The 24477-nt window shown below is 39.6% G+C and overlaps 1 protein-coding gene across 1 annotated transcript in view; it reads right to left on the reverse strand.

Annotated features, from left to right (window-relative positions):
- COLGALT2 (collagen beta(1-O)galactosyltransferase 2) overlaps positions 1-24477 on the reverse strand; it is a 134040-nt gene that overhangs the window by 13592 nt on the left and 95971 nt on the right. The window contains exons 7-10 of the mRNA XM_082655052.1: positions 21049-21125; positions 17117-17223; positions 7674-7806; positions 6428-6555 (exon numbers count right to left, since the gene is read on the reverse strand). Of these exons, the coding sequence (XP_082511178.1) occupies positions 6428-6555; positions 7674-7806; positions 17117-17223; positions 21049-21125 (445 nt within the window). The remainder of the gene's footprint in view (positions 1-6427; positions 6556-7673; positions 7807-17116; positions 17224-21048; positions 21126-24477) is intronic.

A 24477-nucleotide genomic window follows, 5' to 3' on the forward strand; every position in this document is an offset into this window, starting at 1 on the left:
CCAAGAAGAAGATATAACAATTGTAAATATATATGCACCCAACATAGGAACACCTCAATACATAAGGCAAATGCTAACAGCCATAACAGGAGAAATCAATAGTAACACAATAATAGTGGGGGACTTTAACACTCCACTTACATCGATGGACAGATCACCCACACAGAAAATCAGTAAGGAACACAGGCCTTAAATGACACAATAGACCAGATAGACTTAATTGATATTTATAGAGCATTCTGTCCTAAAGCAGAAGACACATTCTTTTCACGTGCACATGGAACATTCTCCAGGATAGATCACATGCTGTGCCACAAAGCAAGCCTCAGTAAATTTAAGAAAATTGAAATCATATCAAGCATCTCTTCTGACCACAATGCTATGAGATTAGAAATCAACTTCAAGAAAAAAAAAAAAACTAAAACAAAACACACAACGCATGGAGGCTAAACAATGTGCTACTAAGCAACCAATAGATCACTGAAGAAATCAAAGAGGAAATCAAAAAATACCTAGAGACAAATGAAAATGAAAACGCATTGATCAAAAACCTATGAGATGAAGAAAAAGCAGTCCTAAGAGGGAAGTTTATAGCAATACAACCCTACCTCAGGAAACAAGAGAAATCTCAAACAACCTAACATTACACCTAAAGCAACTAGAGAAAGAAGAACAAACAAAGCCCAAAGTTAGTAGAAGGAAAGAAATCATAAACCTCAGAGCAGAAATAAATGAAATAGAGACAAAGAAAACAATAGAAAAGGTAAATGAAACTAAAAGCTGGTTCCTTGAAAAGATAAAATTGATAAAACGTCAGCCAGACTCAACAAGAAAAAAAAGGGAGAAGCCTCAAATCAATAAAATCAGGAATGAAAAAGGAAAAGTTACAACCAACTCCACAGAAATACAAAGGATCACAAGAGACTACTACTATCAACTATATGCCAATAAAATGGACAGCCTAGAAGAAATGGACAAATTCTTAGAAAGGTACAATCTCCTAAGACTAAACCAGGAAGAAATAGAAAATATGAACAGACCAATCACAAGTACTGAAATTGAAACTGTGATTTAAAAACTCCCAAACAAAAATCCCAGACCAGACAGCTTCACAGGCGAATTCTATCAAATATTTAGAGAAGAGTTAACACCTTCTGAAACTGTTCCAAAAATTGCAAAGGAAGGAACACTCCCAAACTCATTCTATGAGGCCACCATCAACCCGATACCAAAACCAGACAAGTATACTACAAAAAAAGAAAATTACAAGCCAATTATCACTGATGAACATAGACACAAAAATCCTCAACAAAATATTAGCAAACAAAATCCAACAAGACATTAACAGGATCATATACTATGATCGAGTGGGATTTATCCCAGGGATACAAGGATTTTTCAGTATCCACAAATCAGTGTGATACACCACACTCACAAACTGAAGAATAAAAACCATTATGATCATCTCGATAGATGCAGAAAAAGCTTTTGATAAAATTCCACATCCATTTATGATAAAAACTCTCCAGAAAGTGGGCATAGAGGGAACCTACCTCAACATAATAAGGGCTATATATGACAAACTCACAGCTAACATCATACTTAATGGTGAAAAGCTGAAAACATTTCCTCTAAGATCAGGAACAAGACAAGGATTTTCACTCTTGCCACTTTTATTCAACATAGTTTTGGAAGTCCTCCACAGCAATCAGAGAAGTAAAAGAAATAAAAGGAATCCGAATTGGAAAAGCAGAAGTAAAAAAAAAACTGTCACTGTTTGCAGATGACATGACTCTATACATAGAAAACCCTAAAGATGTTACCAGAAAACTACTAGAGCTCATCAGTGAATTCTGTAAAGTGACAGGATACAAAATTAATACACAGAAATCTGTTGCATTTCTATACACTAACAACAGAAGGTCAGAAAGAGAAATTAAGGTTACAATCCCATTTATCATCGCCTCAAGAAGAATAAAATACCTAGAAATAAACCTACCTAAGAATGCAAAAGACCTGTAACTCCAAAAACTTAAGACACTGATGAAAGAAATCGAAGATGACAAGATATACCATGTTCTTGGATTGGAAGAAGCAATACTGTCAAAATGACTATACTACCCAAGGCAATTTTCAGATTTAATGCAATCCCTATCAAATTACCAATGGCATGTTTTACAGATTTAGAATAAAAAATCTTAAAATTTGTATGGAAACACAAAAGACCCTAAATAGCCAAAGCAATCTTGAGAAAGAAAAACGGAGCTGGAGGGATCAGGCTCCCTGACTTCCAGCTATACTATAAAGTATGCTACTGGCACAAAGACAGACATAGATCAATGGAACAGGACAGAAAGCCCAGAAATAAACCCACACACCTATGGTCAATTAATCTACAACAAAGCAGGCAAGAATATACAATGGAGAAAAGATGTCCCTTCCATAAGTGGTGCTGGGAAAACTGGACAGCCACATGTTAAAGAATGAAACTAGAACATTCTCTAATACCATACACAAAAATAAACTCAAAATGTATTAAAGACCTAAATGTAAGACCGGATACTATAAAACAGAGGAAAACAGGCAGAACACTTTTGGACATAAATCATAGCAATGTCTCTTTGGTTCCACCTCCTAAAGTAATGAAAATAAAGACAAAAATAGACACACGGGACCTAGTTAAACTTAGAAACTTTTGCACAGTGAAGGAAACCATAAACAAAATAAAAAGACAATGTACAGAATGGGAGAAAATATTTGCAAACGATGTGAACTACAAGGGATTAATCTCCAAAATATACAAACAGCTCATGCAGCTCAATATCAAAAAACAAACCACCCAATCAAAAAATGGGCAGAAGATCTAAATAGACATTTCTCTAAAAAGTACATACAGGTGGCCAAAAGCACATGAAAAGTTGCTCAACATCACTAATTATTAGAGAAATGCAAATCAGAACTACAATAAGGTATCAACTGACACTGGTCAGAATGTCCATCATCAAAAAGTCTACAAACAATAAACGCTAAAGAGGGTGGGGAGAAAAGGGAACCCTTCTACACTGTTGGTGGGAATGTAAATTGGTACAACCACTATGGAGAACAGCATGGAGGTTACTTAAAAATCTAAAAATAGATCTACATATGATCTAGCAACCCCATTCCTGGGCATATAATCTGGAGAAAACTGTAATTCAAAAATGTACATGCAGCCAATGTTCAGAGCAGCACTATTTACAATAGCCAAGACATGGAAGCAACCTAAATGTCCATTGACAAAGGAATGGATAAAGAAGATGTGGTACACATATACAATGTAATATCACTCAGTCATAAAAAAAGAATGAAATAATGCCATTTGCAGCCACATGGATGGACCTAGAGATTATCATAGTAAGTGAACTAAGACAGAGAAAGACAAATATCATACGATGCCACTTATATGTGGAATCCAAAAAAATGATACAAACGAACTTATTTACAAAATAGAAATAGATTCACAGACTTAGAAAACAAACTTATGGTTACCAAAAGGGTAAGGTGGAGGGGAAGGATAAATTAGAAAGTTGGGATTAACACACACACACTACTATATATAAAATAGATAATCAGCAAGGACCTACTGTATAGCGCAGGGAAATAAATATACTCAATATTTTGTAATAACATATATGGGAAAAGAATCTGAAAATTATAACTTAATCACTTTGCTATACACATGAAACTAACACAACATTGTAAGTCCATTATACTCCAATATAAAATAAAAATAAAAAACATTTCAGACAAAAAACGTCTTTCAGATCATTTCCCAAAGATGGTATAGGATTTCTAGCTGTGTTTATAGTGGTTGGAAGGGGACAACAAAGGCCAGATGTGAGAATCCTGAGTTTGCTTTCAAGTCACCAGAGTTTCAGCCTGGGGACTTGATATTTTCTGCACAGTTCTCCAAATTCTGGTGGTAAACACAAGACAGAAAATGCTTTGGGAAAGATACAGTCCACAGTAAAAGACCTAGGAAGCCAAGAGTAGCCCCAAGGGGGTTTCCTCCAGGAGAGAATGAATGACAACACCTGCCTGGCTTTCTCCCTCTCACCCAGCTCTGCCTATGCTTCCTCCTGGGTCCTGTCTTCCATGAACAACTCCTGCAACACAGGATGTACCCTCAGCCATTCCTACCTTCCCCAGTCTACTCATGCATCTGTGATCCATTACTTTTGTCTGGAGCCTAGTTGTTTCCACTTGCCTGGACCAAGTTGAGGAGGTCCGGCTTCCTACCTGCTAGGTAAAGCTGACTTGCTCTATTTTGCCCTAAAACTATCTCTTTCAACATTCAAGGGATCCCACTTATTGAAACATCCTAGGATTTGTAGAATAAGTCTATGTTCACCTTCAGTTCTTCTGAGGACAAATATACCTGTCTCTCAGCCAATGTCTCTTCAGAGCAAAGAGCCTGAATTTCTCTCATGTACCAAGTGGAAGAGAAAATCCTACTGAGCGCTTGAGATGTGGCCAGAGTGACTGAGGAACTGAGTTTGTGCTCAATTTATTAATTTTACTAGATTCAAATTGTAATTAAAAAATTGAAGATGTGTAAAATAATATTTTCTGTTAGACAAAATGTATTATTTCAGTAGGACTACAGTTTACTTCAACAGTTGAAAATTTAGCAGCTGTATTGAGATGTGTTATATGCATGAAATACATACTGGATTTTGAAGACAGTATGAAAAAAGAATATAGACTATCTCATTAATACGTTTAAAATATTGATTATATGTTAAAATAATATTTGATATGTTGGATTCAATAAAATGTATTATTAAAGTTAATTTCACCTATTTTTATCTTTTTAATATGATTACTAGAAAACTTTAAACGATGTTTTTCACATTATATTTCCACTGACATGCTGCCCTAGACGATTTCAATGGCTTGTTCTATTCCTCCCACTTACTATTTTCTTTTTCTGGAGAAACTTAATACTGCAGTCACAGACAGTCTATCTGGTTTCATGTTTTGAGTTCAAATAACATTTGCTTTATTCATTTCAGAAAATGAGATGTGAAAAATTTGAAACCACTAATTCTTTATGATTACATAATAGATTTCAATGAAATATTTTGACTTGATCAGTCCGGGAAATTTAGGAAACATCTTTTTTTCCTGTAGCCTTACCAGGACAATAACTTTTCTTTCTTGGATCTGTTGGTACTTTGTCCTGAGAAACGCATCAACCAAATTGGAAGTGAACTGGGATGTATGTCACCTCTAAGCCTTAGACTGCCCAAGTCCAGTCCTCTGTGGTTCCAAGGCTTAAGTGAAAATCACCTTTGCACATGTCATGTAAGCATAAAATAGCTTTCGGGCTCCATGCCTGTGGGGCCTTAACCACAGGCTACAGAGCCATAGATTCAGAAAGGCTGAGGTGCGGGGACTTCTGGAGGATTTTAGGAACAATGATCTGAAGAGACAGTGCAGAATCTAATCACATGACAGGGTGCCAGTCTCTTTATTACATAGTCCTGGGTCTATTTCCCACAGGTTACTTGAGCCATTACTGGGTTTCTTTTGAGCTCAGAATGGTACATTTTCTAAGAGAACAAGTATTCCACCCGGGCCCATAGTTAAGTTTCCCTCCAAGGATGGGAGGAGCAGGGACAGCTTGTCTGCCGCAGCTGCTCCAAAGGAACAGCCTCTGATTTGATGAAACTGCCTTTGACACACAGCTGGGAAGTGAACATAATGCGTGGGAACTTTCTGCCTCATTGGAGGGAAGTAAAAAGTGTCATCTTAGCATAAAAAGAAAAAGAGAGAGTTCAATTCCCAGAGGTAGCAGGCAACGAGCATTAACTAAATTGTCAGTTTGGAGCCAGTACTCCCTTGATGAGCCTGGTTTTTCTAAGACAGCCTCTGAGCCTCCACTAAGCCCAACTTCAGTGTTCTCCCTGTTTGCACAGCTTCCCTCCCCAACAGGAGCTCTCCCACTGACCTTCCAAACCTCCCACACCATCAGAGGCTACAGAGGAAACCTGTTCTCCTGGGAGCTGAGGCTCAAGTGTGACACAGGAACCTTGCCCTTGAATGGGTCCTCCCTCTACATACTCCCTCCATGTACCACACTGGTTCATGAGTGGATTTCTGCTGTGTTCCCAGGTGAACACTCAGTCTGAAGGCCCCTGATCTGCAGGTAGACTCCAGGTCTCAAGGAATCTCCCAAAGTTTCTTTCTCACCCTGAGGAGCATAGAGATGCAAAATCTAATGGTTATCCCCTACTCACTTCTTGTTTCTGGGAACATTTATGGAGAGAAAACCAGGTAAATGGAAGCTTGAGCTGCATCTCCTACGAGCTGGGGCTCTCTGCCCCTTGGAAAGAACTGAAAGCCTCTCAGTACACTTTGAACAGCTTGTCATCTTGTCACTCACATCAGTTCCCAATCCAGCTGGACTCGATCAATATCATCCATCAGCTTCATGAGCTTCTTCTTAAACTGATGTTCAAAACGCACATCATCCTCAATAACGAGAGTCTTCTCCAGCTCTCGGTCAATTACCTGTAAAGGCCAGTGGGAAGACACCTTATGAAAAGTTGATACTTATTTATCTAATGAAAAATAGGTATCAAAAAGTCAAAAGTATAGTAGCACAACATGTAGTAGCTCATAACTGGAATCTAAGCCAAAGTCCATCAACAGTAAAATGGATAAATAAACTGTGGTGTCTTTACAGCAATGAGTGTAAATGATCTACAGTTAAATGCAAAGTTATGGGTGAATCTCACAAATGTAATGTTGAGAGATTGAATGGAACCATATGGTGTGTACACATAATAAAAGGAAACATGTAGACAAAATTATTCTGTGCTGTTAGAAGTCAGGAGAATGGTCACCCTTGGGGAACTGACGGCTAGGAAAAAATTCAGAGAAGGGCTGTGCTTCTGGGGTGCTGGTAACCAGTTTCTTGATGTAGGTGCTGGTTAACCTGGCTGTATTATTTAATTTGTGAAATGTCGTTGGCCAGTATCTTATGATCTACATATTTTTTCCTATAAAATTTAAAGTTTATCTATAAAACAAAGTTTCTTGAACAAAACAAGATAGGCATAGACTGGATCATTAAAAGGGAGAAGGCCCTTTCAAGAGGACTTTCTTTGGGGACTCTCTTTTCTTGTGGGAACTGACCCTTAACCAAGAACCCCACACTTTAATACCACCCCTATCAATGTCTGATCTGTAAGACAGGGGTTCAAGTCCTGGCTCTGCCCCTTCTTGCCTGAACAAGATAACTATGTTCTCTTGGGTAAAATGGGCCCATCTCTCCTAACCCATCTCACATGACTTCCGGGTGATTTCTTATACTGAGTCACTTGATAAATGATGACATGTTAGATAAACACAAGGCATTCCTACTGAGGATGAGGATGCATCACTAGGCGTGTGGTCCCCAGAACGTGGGTGTCTTCCCCTATCATCATCCCAAGTGGCACCAAGGCTACCCTTCCTTGTTTGTCACTGGCCTTGTGTCAGAGGGAGACATAAGGCAATGACAGCTTCCAAGCACACTCCCAGAACAGTTATGGGTTCACTTTATATCTGGCCCGAGTTCACCTACAAGGTCCCACTCTCCCTCCTCCTCATTAAAGAACTGCACATTGAAATGAAGCGTTATTTACCTCTTTCCAGACAGAGTAGTGGCTAAGGAAGCAGCCAATTTCACCCCTAGTTAGAGGCCTGGAGGAGTAGGGATCTCGATATCCTGGCAGCATTTCAATATTCAGGGCCTTCAGCTGGCTTGTGTTGAGTGCCCTGCAAGACAGAACATGCCCCAAAATTAACAGGTTGAGAGGTCCCCACCACAGAAGCCAGAAGGAAGAGTTCTGCATATTCCCTGGAGCCTTTCTGCACACTGAGAAGGACTCCTCATGTTTCCCATTATTCCTTACAAGCTCCTCAGGGTTAATGTGTTGTGGTAGCATAATGAGCTTTGTGAGGACAAGAAAGAGTCTTATACTTTATATACCCCTCGCAATGCCCGACACAGTTCTTAAGTGTCATCACTATTGACAACTTTGAAAAGGTATTTTCCTAGTGAAGGAGAGTGGCTAACAGAAAGCTTAAATACTGTTAAACACTGGAAGGGATGAGGACAGGAAGGAATCAGAAGAGAAATTGTGTGTATGTGTACATCTTTCCTTTGGACATAAAAAAAGATTAAAGATAAAAATGCAGAGAGAATCTTGTAAGCAAGAGAGAAGTGATTCACTACATACAAAGTATTCTCAGTAAGATTAATAGCTGATTCTCATCAGAAACCGTGGAAGCCAGGAGGCAGAAGATTGATATATTCAAAGTGCTGACTGAAAGAGACCGTCAACTAAGAATTCTATGTCTAGTCAAGATAGCCTTCAAAAATGGAAAAATTAAGATATTCCCAGATAAACAAAAAGAGTGTCACTAGTAGATCTGCTCTACAAGAAATACTAAAGGGAATCCCTTAGGCTGACATGAAAGGAAACTAGACAATAACTCAAATCCACATAAAGAAAGAAAAGCACTGGTAAATATAACTGCATAGGTATCAATAAATACAAATAATGTATGTGTTCTTTTGTTTATAACTTTCCCCTTATCTGATTTAAATTATAGCTGCATAAAGCAATAAGAGCAAATAATGTATAAAGAAATAATTTGTGTAACAATAGAACAAAGGAGCGGGGAAGGAATGAAGCTATATAGTAGCTAAGTTTTTATATAGTATTGAAGTTAAGTTGGTATTTTTTTTATTGAGGTTTAGTTGACGTATAACATTAGTTTCAGGTGTACAACATAAGGATTCAATATTTTGTAAAATGATCCCATGATAAGTATAGTTAGCATTCATCACTACATAGCTACAAATTTTTCTTGTGATGAGAACTTAAGATTTATCCTTAGCAACTTTCAAGTATGCCATACAGTATTATTAACTGTAGTCACCACATTGTATATCTCATGACTTATTTTATTAAAAAGTTTATACATTTTACCCCTTCACCTATTTCATTCACCTCCCAATCCCACCTGTGGCAATGAATCTGTTCTCTACAAGTTTTGTTTTGTGTGCTTTTAGATTCCACATATAAGTGATATCATATTTGTATTTCTCTGACTTATTTCACTTAGCATAATGCCCTCAAGGTCCATCCATGATGTCACAAATGGCATGACTTCCTTCTTTTTCATGGCCAAATAATATTCCATTGTATAGATACACACATATTTTCTTTATCCATTCATCTACTGTCAAACACTATGTTACTTCCATGTCTTGGCTATTATAAATATTGCTGAAATGAACACGGGGGTGCATATATCTTTGAGTTAGTTTTTAAATTTCCTTTGGATAAATACCCAGAAGTGGAATTGCTGGATCACATGGTAGTTTATTTTTTTTGAAGAACATCTGTTTTCCACAGTGGCTGCACCAATTTATTCCCAACAGTGAACAAGGGTTCCCTTTTCTCCACATCCTTCCCAATACTTGTTATTTCTTGTCTATTTGATAACAGACAGTCCAATAAGTGGGAGGGGAGATCTCGTGGTTTTGATTTGCATTTCTCTGATGATGAGTGATGTTGCTCAACTTTTCATGTATCAATACCTGTTGGTTTTCTGTATGTGTTCTTTGGGAAAATCTCTATTCAGATCCTCTTCCCATTTTTAAATCAGATTTTTTTTTTTGCTGTTGAGTTGTACGAGTTCTTTATATATTTTGAAAGTTAAACCCTTATCAGATATATGACTTGCAAATATTTTCTCCCATTTGGTAGCCTGCCTTTTTATTTTGATGGTTTCCTCTGCTGTGCAGAAGCTTTTTAGTTTGATACAGTCCTACTTGTTTAATTTTTTGTTGTTGTCACCTTTGCTTTTGGTGTCAAATCCAAAAACTCATCACCTAAGCCCGTGTCAAGGAGTTTATTCCCCCGTTTTCTTCTAGGAAGTTGGTATTAATATGAAATAGATTGCTATAAATTAAGATGTTAATTGTAATCCTCAGGGCAATCACTGAGAAAATAACTAAAAATATATATAGGAAAAGAAACAAAGGAATTAAAATGTTAAAGTAGAAAATATCTTTTAAACATAAAAGAATGGACATTCTTATGCCTCATAAGAATGGAGGCATAGAGGAACAAATAATACATAAGATGTATCAAAAACAAATAGAAAACAGCAGGTGTAAATCCTACCTTATCAGTAATCACATTAAATGTGAATGGATTAAACCCTGTAATCAAAGACAGAGCTTAGCAGAATGAGTTTTTAGAAAGACGATCCAACTATGTGCTATCTACAAGAGACAGACTTTAGATTCAAAGGCAAATAGGTCTAAAGTAAAAGGATAGAGAGAGATATACCATGTAAACAGCAACCACAAGAGAGCTGGAGGAGCTATACTGCTGTAATATCTGACAAAAAAATTTAGACAAAATTACCAAAGGAGAATATTTTATAATGGTAAGAGTCAATCCATCAGGAAGACATAATTATAAATACATATGCATCTTACAATAGACCAAAAACATGAAACAAACCGACCTAACTAAAAGGAGAAACAGAAAATTCAAAAATAGTGGGAGACTTTAATACCCCATTTTCAGTAATGTATAGAACTAGCCAGGAAACAGAACCAATTAGATCTAACATTTATAGAACACTCTACCCAGAAGCAGCAAAATACACATTCTTCAACTGTACATGTAACATTCTCTAAGACCATGTTAGACCATAAAGACTATACAGACCATAAAGCCTCAGTACACTTAAAACGATGACTGAAATCATATAAAATATGTTCCACAATCATGATGAAATTAAAAATTGATAGGAACTTGGAAAATTCAAATATATGAAATTAAACAACACACTCCTTAACAGCCAATGAGTTAAAGAAACCACAAAGGAAATGAGAAAATATTTTGAGACAAATCAAAATGAAAACATAGTATACCAAGGCTTACAGGAGGCACCTAATGTAGTACTTAGAGGGCTAGTTACAGCTACAAACGCCTATGATTAAAAAAAAAAAAATCTCAAATAATCTGCTTTTCCATTTTAAGAAACTAGAAAAAGAGCAAAGTAAACCCAAAGCAAGCAAAAGGAAGGAAACAAAGACTAAAGTGGAAATAAATGAAATAGAGAATAGAAAAATAGAGAAAAAATAAGACCAAAAGTTGGTTCTTTGGAAAGAACAAAATTGATAATCCTTTAGCCAAATAAAAGAGAGTAAACTCAAATTATTAAAATGAAGAAAGAAAGAGGGGGCAATCCCTACTGACCTTATGGAAGTAAAGAGGATAAGAAAATACTATGAATAATTATACACCAACAAATTAGATAACCTGAATAAAATGGACACATTGCTAGAAAGATACAAACTGACTCAAGAAATAGAAATTCTAAATATACCTATAACAAAGTAAAGAGGTTGAATTAGTAAAACAAAATGTCCCACAATACAGTCCAGAACCAGAGAGCTTCACTAAAGAATTCTGCCAAACATTTAAAGAATTAACACCAATCTTTGATAAACTCTTACCAAAAATAGAAGAGGGAGCACCTCCCAACTCATTCTATGAAGTATTATCTTGATACCAAAACCAGAAAAAGCCATCACAAGAAGACTACAGACCAATATCCCTTATTACTATAAATAGAAAAGTCCTCAAGAAAATACAAGTAAACAGAATCCAGGATCACATAAAAGGCATTATACATCCTGACAAGTGGGATTTATCCCAGAATTGCAAGGTTCATTTAACATGTGAAAAAAAGTCATGTGATGTTTGTCTGTTAATTATTAACAGACAAAAATCACATGATCATCTCAATAGACATAAAACTTGACAAAAATCCAACTGTATATGGATTAAATGTTTATATTCCCCCCAAGTTCACAAGTTGATGTTATTAGGAGGTGGGGACTTAGGTCATGAGGGTGCAATGCTCATAAATGAGATTAGTGCCCTTATAAGAAGAGCTTGCTTTCTCTCCTCTCTTTGCTGTATGAAGGCACAAGAGGATAGCCACCTACAGACCAGGAAGGGGTCTGTCACTGTAATCCAGCCATGCTGGCACCCTTCTCTAGGACTTCCCCACCTCTGGAATTTCGAGAAATAAATGTTATCTGAGCCACCTGGTCTATGGTAACTTGTTACAGCTGCCCAAACTAAGATACCAACACCCTTCCATGATAAAAAACACACAACCCAATCAAGGCCATCTGTGAAAACTCCACAGCTAAGATTGTATTTAATGGTGAAAGACTGAATGCTTCTCCCTAGTATCAGGAACAAGTCAAGGCTGTCCACTCTTATCACTTCTATCCAACATTGTACTTGAGGATCTAGCCAGGGTAACTTAACTGGGTAAACAAAATAAAACGATATTCAGGTTGGAAAAGAGGAAGTAACACTATCTACATTTGCAGATGACATAGCCTTGTATAGAGAAAATCCAAAGGAAAACACACACTGTTGGGCTGCACCTTGAAGGCCTTCAAGCCTCGTAATTGCCTGGTCTCAAGAAAGAGGGAAGAGCCCAGAGACAGAGACAGCAACACCAATGGTTTATTGGCCAGGGGATCTTACAAGTTGAAACGAAAGGTCCTGGAGAAACACTCCACCGTGTATGGCAGACAACAGGCAAGACACAGCAGCAATCTTTGCTACCTAGGAGAGGAAAGAGGCTACCATTTATAGGGGGAATTGACGTCAGGTGAGCTCATCAGTTACCAGGGAAACCAGTGGCTGGGGCAGGGGGCAAGTTACTGATTAAGCCCTATAATTAAGATAATTGGATAGTCATGTGAATGAAGCCGGCACTGGTTAAGCAGAGAATATACACAGAGCAAGAGAACAGCCATCTGGAGTGGCCTGACCGTACACTCCACCCCTAAGTACCCTGCACGACCCTTACAGTCTTGGTCTGCCCCTCTTCTGAGATATCCCTGGGCTCAGGTATGCAGAGGTGCACTGCAAACAAGCACCACAAATGCAACACAAACAACAGCAGCTAAGGAGTACCAAGAGTAAGCCAGGGGCTTGGCTCGCAGGACAGGAAGAAGGTGAGAGTCTGCAGTCGTCCCCAGCGTGGTCACATTAACGAGGTCAGCTTTCTCTGGCATCTTACTGCAGACCCAGTAATCCGACTCAGTTTGCAGTAAGGCCACTGTTTTTGCCCAGTCCTCAAACAGATTCCCTCCACTGAGGCTAGGGATGGAATGTGATGTTTCAACAGGCACAATACAGGGGAGATTATGACCATTAAGCAAATTATAAGCAGTAACAGCATTCTGAGATCATACCCTCGCCTGTGGTTTTTTGCCTGGCCTGCTGTACCATACAGCCTGTCCACCTTCAGTCCCCACAGCCCAGCTGCTGCTGAATTACAGAGATGGTATAACAACAGAGCACAAGAATAATATAATGGTGCCTTTTTCCAGTAGGGCGTCCTGATTAATTACCTTAGTAGTCTCAGGTGGGGCCGGGTAGAAGCTAGGTGAAATCTTTCCAATCCTACTGCCCACAGGGCGGCAGATCCAAACCACCGGGGACTTATCTGCCAGTCCCAGGGCCATTTTATAATGTGTTTCCCTGAGGGTAGATCCTGTGGAAGGGCAAAAGTGAGTTACTGTCCTGACCGATAGTTGGCAATGGTCCGTTGGTGGTCAACAGCTGAACTTGGATGGTGTTGACTAGTTGCCTCAGGGTTAACATGGCATAGGCACTGGGATGATAGCTCCCGGGATGTTGTTTTAGTTTGTAGGGCTTGAATTAGCCTCCTGGAAACTTGAGAGGGCAAGTTTCCCATCTCAGTTGCTGTTTAAATGGTCCATTTATCCTTTCGATTAGCCTGGCAGCAGTGGGGTTGTAGGGCAGGTGGAAATACCAGTGTATGTCACTTTTATCAGCCCATTTCTCAACTTCATGGCCGGTAAAGTGGGTTCCTTGGTCTCCATCGATGTCCATGGGGTTCCTGTATGTCGTGCACGGCTGTTCTAGATCCTGCAGGGTGGTTTTTTGTGTTGCTCCAGGACTCTGGTAGGCCTTTTGTAATGTCTTCCACCTGCTGTAACATGTTGCAGACTAAACAAAGTGTTTGTATTCACTAGCCATCCCTGTGCAGTCAGATGAGCCATGAGCATGGGGCTGATGTTTCTAAACTGGTCAGAGACTCTGAGGTTAACAGGACATCATCAGTATAATGGAAGAGAAAGACATCTCTCAGGGTGGTCAGTTGCCTCCAGTCTGGGGAAAGGAGCTGCTCTCCATCTGTATCCTGTGGGACAAGGGACCTCTGACCTCGTCCCAATCTTCTTCCTCTCCTCCATCACTCTTGGTAGGATACCACACCTTGGGGTCCCAATTTGACCATCCAGGCTCTCTTGACAGCCCCCATTCATCAAGGACAGCAGCCACAGGGCCCCATGTGCTAGTGGACAGCCACCTCAGGATTACCCCCACAACTTTTCGTTACCTGTCCTTATTTCCCAACATTTTGGTGCTCACAGGAGTTTCCTCAGCCTCCTGGCTAGCTCGACAATTGTTGAACTGCACCCCGTAGGTCTGCAAGCTTTATAATTATCCAGCCTCAAGACTGAAGAAAGAGCCCAGACACAGCCACAAAGACATCAATGGTTTACCGGACAGGGGGATCTTACAAGTCTGAAGCCAACAGTCCTGGAACATCACTCCACTGTGTGCGGCAGACAACAGGCAGGACACCGCAGAAACCTCCGCTACTCCAGGGAGAAGGAGTTTACCATTTATAGGGGGAATTAACATCACGCTTTCTCATCAGTTACCAGGGAAACCAGCAGCTGGGGCAGGGGCAAACATGCAGGCAGTTACTGATTAAGCCCTATAATTAAGGGGATTGGATAGTCATGTGAGTGAAGCAGAGGCTGGTAAAGCAGATGTACAAAGAGCAAGAGAAGAGCCATCTTGAATGGCCTGACCATACACACACACACACACACACACACACACTATTAGAACGAATAAATGAGCTCAGCAAGGTTGTAGGATATAAGATCAGTATACAAAAATCAACTGTATTTCTATGCACTTAGCAATTTGCAATCTAAAAATGAAATTAAGGAAACAATTCCACTTACCATAGCATCAAAAAGAGTAAAATACTTAAGAATAAATTTAACAAAATTAATGCAAGACTTGCACACTAAAAACTACAAAACATCAAAGAATTAAAGCTCTAAATAAATGGAAAGATATCCCATGATCATGAATCAGAAGACTTCATATCGTTGAGATAGAAATTCTCCCCTCAATTGATCTACAGCTTCAATGCAATTCCTATTAAAATCCAAACTGTCTTTTTTTGTGTGGAAAATGACAAGCTAATGCTAAAATTCATATGGAAATCCGAGGGACCTAGAATAGCCTAAACAATCTTGAAAAACAATAACAAAGTTGAAGGACTCATACTTCCTTACATAAGAAGCTACTGTGAGGCATAGGGACTGGTGTACACATCAGTGGAACAGAATTGAGAATCCAGCAATAAACCCTTATAGTTAGAGTTAATTATTTTTTGACAAGGTTGCCAAGACAATTCAGTAAAGGAAAAGAATAGTCTTTTAACAAATGGTGCAGGGACTAGATAACCATGTACAGAAGAATGAATTGGACCCCTACCTTACACCATATAAAAAACTAACTCAAAATGTATCAAAGATCTAATGTGTAAGAGATACATATAAAAGATAAAACTCTTAGAAGAAAACACAGAACCAAGTCCTTGTGGCTTTGGATTTGACAATGGATTCTTAGATACGACACCAAAAGCACAAGCAACAACAAAAATATAAACTGGACTTCATCAAATTAAAAACTTTTGTGTTTCAATGGACACCATCATGAAAGTGAAAAGATGACATAAAATGGGAGAAAATATTTGCAAATGATATATCTGACAAGAGGCTTGTATCCAGAGTATATAAAAAACTCTCACAATTCAACTAGTTTTCCTTGGTCCGTGTGGCCTATGAAGGAGATGGGGGCTATTAGAGGTATTTGAAACAGTGGTTCCCAAACTCTAGTGCATCCAAGAATAGGGTTGCCAGATTTAGCAAGTAAAACACAGAATGTCCAGTCAAATTTATATTTTGGATAAACAGTAATTTTTTAGTATAAATAAGACCCGTGCAATGTTTGAGACAAATTTAACTGGGTATCCTGTATTTTATGTGGCAACCTTACCAAAGAATCACCTTGAGACTTCTTAAATGCAGATTCCCTACAGATCATAATTCAGCGGCTCGGGGACTCAGGAAGCTGCCCTCTTAACCAGCCCCTAGGGACTCTGACATGGGTGTCTAGGCCACACTTTGATAAACACTGATGAGATTCTCTAAAGGAGTCATAAAAACTTCCACAACAGCTTCTAGTCATACTCCTTAGAGCCATTCATATTCCAAATTCACATATAACATGGAATTGCAGGTTTTGCAAATATCTATGCCTTGAAATAACAGTGTCAAATAAAAAAGCAAAGCAAAGCAAAACAACATTAATAACAAAAACCCTTGAAGGAATCTAACTGGGTACCCTATGTGACTTTCCTGACGTGTTCCTGGGAAAAGTGATCAGCCCAGGCAGACTGTGGCAAGCATCTCATGCAACAGGAGACACAGACTGTTATGCAGTTTTTCCATTTACTTTCTTCAGGTCACCCAAGGTTAGACGCTTTGCTCTAAATCAGGCTCTGAATGCAACTCTGATCGCATACCTTCCAATGCACTACAGGGCTGGAAACCACCACAACCACTGGAAGAACCCCCAGAGATAGTGGAAAATCACAACCAGTGCAAACCTCCAGCATAATGAAGATCAGAGAGCACTGGATGGCGAGTGGATTTCTGCTCTACTCGGTGAAATTAACATATATAAGCTGCTATGAGTCATAAAGTTTTCCCAAAGTAGGCTGCACTGTGAAGACGTGTCTATCTTGCAATGAGTGCAGATTCCTCCCACCAAGACTAAACCTCTGTCAGAGAGGGTGCATCCCCACTCCAACCACATCTGCAAGGGCTCGAGGAAAAACCCCGACTCACTTTCCATCCACAGCCTCGACAATCTTGACTTCAATCTCCTGCTCGTACAGGGTACGTAACATCCGGTCCCGCCTGTCCTTTCTACGCTTCAGGTTTATCATGAAAATCTAATGCAGGAAGAAAACAGGAAAAGAAACACAGATGAGTCAACTCTTTTTCTAGGCTATTTGAAAAGTAAAGTAAATGTAATGAACCAAGTTTTGGAATAAGGATTGGAAAAGACAGGGAAAACTGTGGTGAAGATTTCTTTATATTTCATATCAGGTCAAAAAGTTATTCTTCAGGAGGCCAAAGGTAAATCAAACCTAAAACATATGAGATGAAGGGGGTAGGAAGCAGTTTGGCAAATGGTTAGATTCATCAGCAGACCTAAGTTTACTAAGTGTTTGCCTTGGACCAGTTCCTATGCGTCAGTTTCATCATCTGTAAAACTGAGATAATACTGGTCCTGTCACCTGGGTACAAAACATTAGCTATTCTTATCATTTATATCCACTGTAGAAAAATTTAAAGTCATTCAAAGAATAAGAAAAATCTAGTCTTAACAAATTCCTTTTAGTTCCAAAGGTTCCAAATTGAATTACCAAGGTCTTAATTTGAGTAGCTTCTTTACCAGAAGTTTTCAACTCCCTTAGAATTTTTCTGAAAGAAGTAGAGAGAGAAAGGGTCCTGCACTTGGTGGTAGCCCTTTGGGAAAAGGCATCATTTCCACATCACGTGGATCTGAGGGAAACCTTATAGAGGGGACACATACTGGTCCATGAAGTCCCCAAAATGTGCATTCAGATTGTCCCGCATGAGGACTGGGTCTTCCTGCAGCCCCTCACCTTAGCCCCTAAATTCCCAATGACTGCACTAAACACACACATATCCTGAGGCTACTACAGGGAGTTACACAGATAATGAGGCTGGCCTGATTATTCCCAGATTTAAGGAGCCAAATAAATACCCAAAGGCTCATGAATGTTATTACAGATATCTATGTGCTTTAATAAGGTTCTTTTCTACGAGCAGTAATAAACTCACTTTGTCCATTAAACTAGTCCTGCAAAAGAGGGAGACTTCAGCTACCAGTAAGAAATACTGAATAGCATGGGAAAGGAGAACCCTCCAGGAATAAGACGGATGACATTGGCTTCATCCTAACGACCCATCTAGATGACTTTGAGGAAGACGTTTAATGTTCCAGGGTCCAGTTCCCTTGTTTGTAAAAAGAGGGAGTTGAACAATCTCATCTCTCAAGACCAGTACAGATTAAAATGTCTATGATATGTGGTTTATGATAAAGTTTGCATTATGCTGTCTAGAATAAGGAAGAAACTATGTCTTACAAGCAGGCTGGAGTTCAGACTTTACTGGGGGTTAAGCTGTGGTTCACACAGTCGTTCTGAATGTAATCATCGAGTTGCTATATGTTTTACCGGATCAAAAGCTAAATTAACTAAAATTTCAACTCTTCCTTACAAAATATTCTCACTTCTATCCATTTATACAGCTCTGGGCAAAGAACTGATGGGGGAGCAAGATGTCCTCTTTGAAGAAATCATCCATCTGAATCAGAGCAAAGTGGATTAGGTACGTCATGATTTCATTACCTCGGTTGTTTATCTAACTGGGCAATTATTATTTGTTTTTTTTTTTAATCTTTATTGGGGTATAATTGCTTTACAATGGTGTGTTAGTTTCAGCTTCACAACTAAATGAATCAGTTATATATATACATATGTTCCCATATCTCTTCCCTCTTGCGTCTCCCTCCCTCCCACACTCCCTATCCCACCCCTCCAGGCAGTCACAAAGCACCGAGCTGATCTCCCTGTGCTATGCAGCTGCTTCCCACTAGCTATCTACCTTACGTTTGGTAGCGTCTATATGTCCATGCCTCTCTCTCGCTTTGTCACAGCTCACCCTTCCCCCTCCCCATATCCTCAAGTACGTTCTCTAGTAGGTCTGTGTCTTTATTCCTGTCTTACCCCTATAACTGGGCAATTATTTTTTAAAAAACAATTTCTGTGGTGACTGTATTTGCCTTGTTACCTGGGATTTTAAAACTTAATGAGTCATGTTCATTTATATTTCATTTTCTTCCTGTTTAGAATCATACTGTGATGGGCCATGTTCCATCTCCCAATTTTATGGCTATGGAAAGGAATGGGCATTTCCTCATGTGTTCACACGGAGCTACCTGAGGTCACTCCAGGAGAGCAAGACAAAACAAAAAACAAAAAATTGACAGAAATACAACAAAAAGTCCCCACAGATCCAAGACCTCTAGTCTGGGCAGACTTTAGTAAATAACAAACCTGCCAGGACAAGTGCAATAAAAATTGCAGCCATGAAGGAAAAACACAGACGGCTCGCTCATACTTAGTGAATAGTAAACAAACAAAAAGGCACACAGCCGAATGCAGCCCAGACACCACCAACAAGGTCACAGAGTACTGGGAAGGTTGAAAAGGCCCCTGAAAATCCCTTTTTCCACTATCCTCTCTGTTCCAAACACAGAGATGACTACCAGCGTTCAGGAAAGTAGAGTCCCCCTATCTGCATCCTTTACAGAGCTGGCCTTTTCCAGAAGGCTTCTAAGAGTGACCCAGTCCTTCCAAATGGAAGACCAGAGCTAGAAGATCCTGCTTTTGTCCCATTGTATCTGCTCTGATTTGATCCTTGTTGGAATGTGTTTATAAAGGGAAAAACGAATATATGTAAAGACCCTTGAGTTCTTTTACCTGGAGACCTGAGAGCTGGTGAGAGCTGCAGGGAAGGAAAGTTGTAGTAATAGGTGGAAGTGGGTTCAGTGCCTGGGTGGTCCAACTTTTCTGCAGCCCTGATTGTTTATAAAACTATGTACACTTTAGTCTAATTCTTCTCTACCACACTTAAAGTCATCTTGTCTCATCCTGCCCTCTGTGGAAATAGCATAATAGCTGCTAATTCCTTTCCACTTAATATTCATGAAATACTCCTTTCCATTCCTGAAGTCTGCCTGCAAATAAATTTTATAGAATAAATTCCAATTTCCAGTTCCAGCAGCAATTTAAGATGGCTGTACTTTGGGGACCTGTATGACATAGTACAGGGGGATAAACAGGGCATTTTCTTTCAATTAATCAATGGCAATGAGCATGCAGCACAAAGCTTGGCTTATAACATATCCAAAATTCACAGAAAAGTTCTGTCTCGGTTTGTGGATTCCTGAGGCACTGTCCTAGCTTCTAGACCACCAAGCTCCTGAACACTGATCAGCAGTTATGTGACATGAGGGACCCATGAAGGATTCAGTGACTTGGAGTCACAATTCTGGTCCCACCAAGTATCTGCTGTGCATATTACTAAGACAGGCATCTCTTTATATTTCTGCTTCATTCTTTATACAATTGAAACTTAATAATAAATATGACTCTCAGAACACTATTATGAAGTTCTTGCCTGCTGAAGGGAGAATTTTAGAATAGGTTTCTTTTTTCACTTTTTCTTTGTCCTCTAAACTCTGCCCTCCAATCTTTTCCCATGGAAAAACAGCAGAGAGAAAATAAAGCAAAGAATGTTCCAGAATGGTTTCCACTTACTCAGAATAAAGTTAAAGTCCTCCAATACCTAAAATATATATCTTCCTTACCTTACCCTTGAAGCTTGATAAAATATGGCAATATCTGCTCCTAGAAAATATCACTTTCATGACTAAATAGTAACATCTTTCTGACTCAATCATTAATTTACTTTTACCATGATGCTCCTTTTTTAAGATAAGTGAACTGAGGCACAACAAAAACTGAGAACCTTTTCCAAGACCTTGGTTTCTTTTCAGCAGCCAAGCTGGTCTGGCTGGCTCCCAGACGTGTGATCACGCTTGTGTTCTGATACAAACATGTAATCATGATGTACATATGTGCACAGGTGCACGTGCACATACACACAGACACCTTTCCTACCTCATTGAATCCCATCTTGTCTGGATATTTAGGGACAACTGAGACGAACTGGGAAGGTTCCATTGGAGGATGGTCAACTGGAAGACACGAGAAACACACAGAGTGCTTTGTTAGTGAGAGGGTCAGAGAACAGCATTCCAACCACAGGTCTGACCTCTAGAAACACAGCCTGCATGTTCAGGGCAGGGGATAACTGCAGTTTTCTAGGACTGAGTGGCTATATAAGAACCCCAGATGGTCACAACGCTGGTTTTGAGAGCACCTGTTTTTATGCAGACTGCAGTATTTGCTCCATGTCCCTCAAGAGCTATTTTAAGAGCATTTGAAAGGTAGTCTAGGGTAATGATTTAGGGTGAGGGCTCTAAAGTCAGATGACCTGGGTCCAAACTTTGGTCTATGAAGGTCTGGAGCAGATAGGTGACCTCTCTAAGCCTGTTTCTTTGTGTGTAAAATCAGGATAATAAAAGTGTATCTCTTAGAGTTATAAAATTTAAATGAGACCTACATGCAAAGCATTAGCCACAGTAAATGAACACGGTAAATGCTCAATAACTCCTAGCTACTACTCACAGTGGCCCATGATGAAAGAGCTCAGAAATAGGCTGGACTTTTTTCTAAAGAATGCTTTTTTTCTATACGTTTAAGATTGTAAAACTCTGGGACTATTTTATTTTAAGATCCCATCCAGGCAGGTTTAGCTACAGGTACTCAAAAGGTCCTTTATTTTAACGCAAACTCACCTCCAAGGCCCAGCCCACATCCCAGAACTTGGTACAGGGCTAACAAGGAAGTTTCCAGATGGGAGGGGTGTTGCATCTCAAGTAATAAAAGTTTTATTTATTTCATACTCTAAAAAAGCTTTCTTTATAAACTATATATTTTAAAGGTTGAAAGTAATATTGATTAAAGAACCTGAGAAGGTCTTGAAAATTTTAGTATTTCACAAACTCAAAGTACTCACTTGGTTTTCCTTGAAGACATAATACAAGGAAAATGTTAAGTGAGAGCTGGTAACTGGGTTGTTTGAAGAACTATAGTTGATGGCCATTGCTACTGTTCACCGGTATCCATTCCCCTCTATTTCAGGCATATGAGAGGGGCTTTTCCACCTTCAGGTTAGTCATGGCCACATGAGTTGCTGCCACTCAACTCTCCAAACCCTCCTCCCACCCCTGCCCCAGCCCCACCTCAATGATCTTAGCAGCCTATGTTTATATGGAGAAGCCAAAACATTGAAGCAGCCTAGAATGATGTGCCAACATGTGGAGGACAGCTGCCCAGGAAACATACGAGGACCACTGTAGACTTTGCATTACAAGAAACGAGCCATTGTTGTATGAAGCCCACGAGATTTCAGCATTCTTTGATATTCCAGCATAACATCACCTGTCCTGATTGAGATCCTGTCCAAAGGGTATTATTTGTTTAACTTACCCTCCACTGGTATATTAAAGAGAAACCACGACATCCAGTTTCACTTATGATCAAATGATGTGAAACCGTAGAAAGTAGTGAAACAGGTTTCCTAAGCCAAACACAAGAGTTGGTCTTATTATTTCAATCTTGATCCTAACCATCACATTTCTATGAGCACACAGTGTGTGTGTTTCTGTTTCCCTCAGCAACCCAGAATATTTTGGTCCTCCCTGCTCCACCCCACTCCATTAATTTCTTTTAAAATCAACAAATGTTGATTGTGGGGTCACCATGTACAGTGTTAGGTTTTTACGAGAAAAAATCTTAACATACCAACTCCTTCCTGTTCATGTTGTTTGAAGAGCTGTCTGGCCCTCTCTCATGGGGCCTTAGACTTGGGAGGGGGGTATATTTCGGGTTACCCTTTCCACCCTGTTGGTCTCTGTTCGGCACTCACATGGGCTGCCTGGCTTTAACAGTTCAGCCAAAGAGTCTGCTTTTAGCCACTTTGCTTCCATCAAACATGGGTAGTCATTGTGTTCACACGACAAGTATCCCCCCAAAAGCCACAAGTGGCTGGTCCTGAAAACCACCGTTGAGCAGAAATATGAGACACAGGCCTGGGTTTTGTCGCTGAAGGTAGAGCTAAGCCATAGGGAAAAACAGGAGATGATATTAATTAGACTTAAGAAGCTTACTATGTGGGGAGAAGGGATGCATCTTTGCTGACATCAGACTTGAAGATTAGGTACATCCCAGCTTTTGTTTGGGATCATTTCTGACTCCATCATTCATAATTAATTCAGTTCCTCTTTGAATCCCTCTCCATACATGTCCCTCACTGTACCACCAATTGGGATGTGCTTCATTGGCTCCAGGATAGTTTCAAGATCTAGGAATAATAATAACTATTGGTATAGAGATCTTACTACTCACTGCACTCCGGGCTACACTCTTGACGTATGTAATTACATTTATTTAATCTTCATAACATGTACCACAGGATAGATCTGAGTATCCCTATTTTTACAGATAAGGAAACAAAGACTTAAATAACATGCCCAAGATCATAGAGCTCATAGAGCTGGTATTTGAACCTAGGTCTAACTCCTGCACCTGAACACTTAACCCCCACTCTCCTCTACCCCCAAAGCTAGACCTTGGTAGCCATTAGCATCAAGTTGGCCTTGGGCAACTGGGCTGGGTTCACAGTAGCTCAGTTAGGTAAGTCCTCGCTCCTTTGTTGCTCTTTCTGGGGTCTACACTGGTGCACACCCATCCAGTGTACAATGTACCAGCCCAGTCACGCCCAGAAATATATTGGAGGGACTGTGCTTGGAGCGAATCCTAACACTTGTCTATAGTTTCTCCTGGACTTCTTCCATGGCTGCAGCCACCACCCTAGCTCAGGTCCTCCCTCACTCACATGCTTGGGCCATTTTAATATTTTTCAAACACTTGTATGCTCTTCGTCTTGCCTCGTTATAACTGATTATGCACACTGTCGCCAAAATAACCTTCTTCCTTAGGCACAGCTCTATTCTTGACCATAACAGTCACACTTGGCACTTAAGTGTTTTACAATTTGTTAACTGATTTCATAATCACCATGTCATTTTATCTTCACTTTTATTTTTTTGGGGGGGGTGGTATTGTTTGTTTTTATAGATACAGAAATTGAGACCAACCCAGATGTAGTCTTGCCAAGGTCAAATAGTGAGTGATTGGCAGAGCTGGAACTCAGTTTTAGATCTGACTTCAGATCCAATATTCCTAATGAACTTTACATGACATGCTGTTGCCTCAAAATGTCATCACTGAGAAGAGGTACCTAAGATTTCCCATTGCCTCATGCTCTGATTTGCACAACCAATCTCCTCATGCCTCACAACCCATTTACTACTATCACCTTTACAAGATCTAGCCTCCTGTCATTCATCTCCCAATTTTCCGTACAGCTCCTAATGTACTCAATGAGCAAGTACATGAAGAGTGCTTTTAAAAGTGTTAGCC

The sequence above is a fragment of the Grampus griseus genome, assembly GCF_964374135.1.
Source record: "Grampus griseus genome assembly, chromosome: 1".
NCBI lineage: Eukaryota > Metazoa > Chordata > Mammalia > Artiodactyla > Delphinidae > Grampus > Grampus griseus.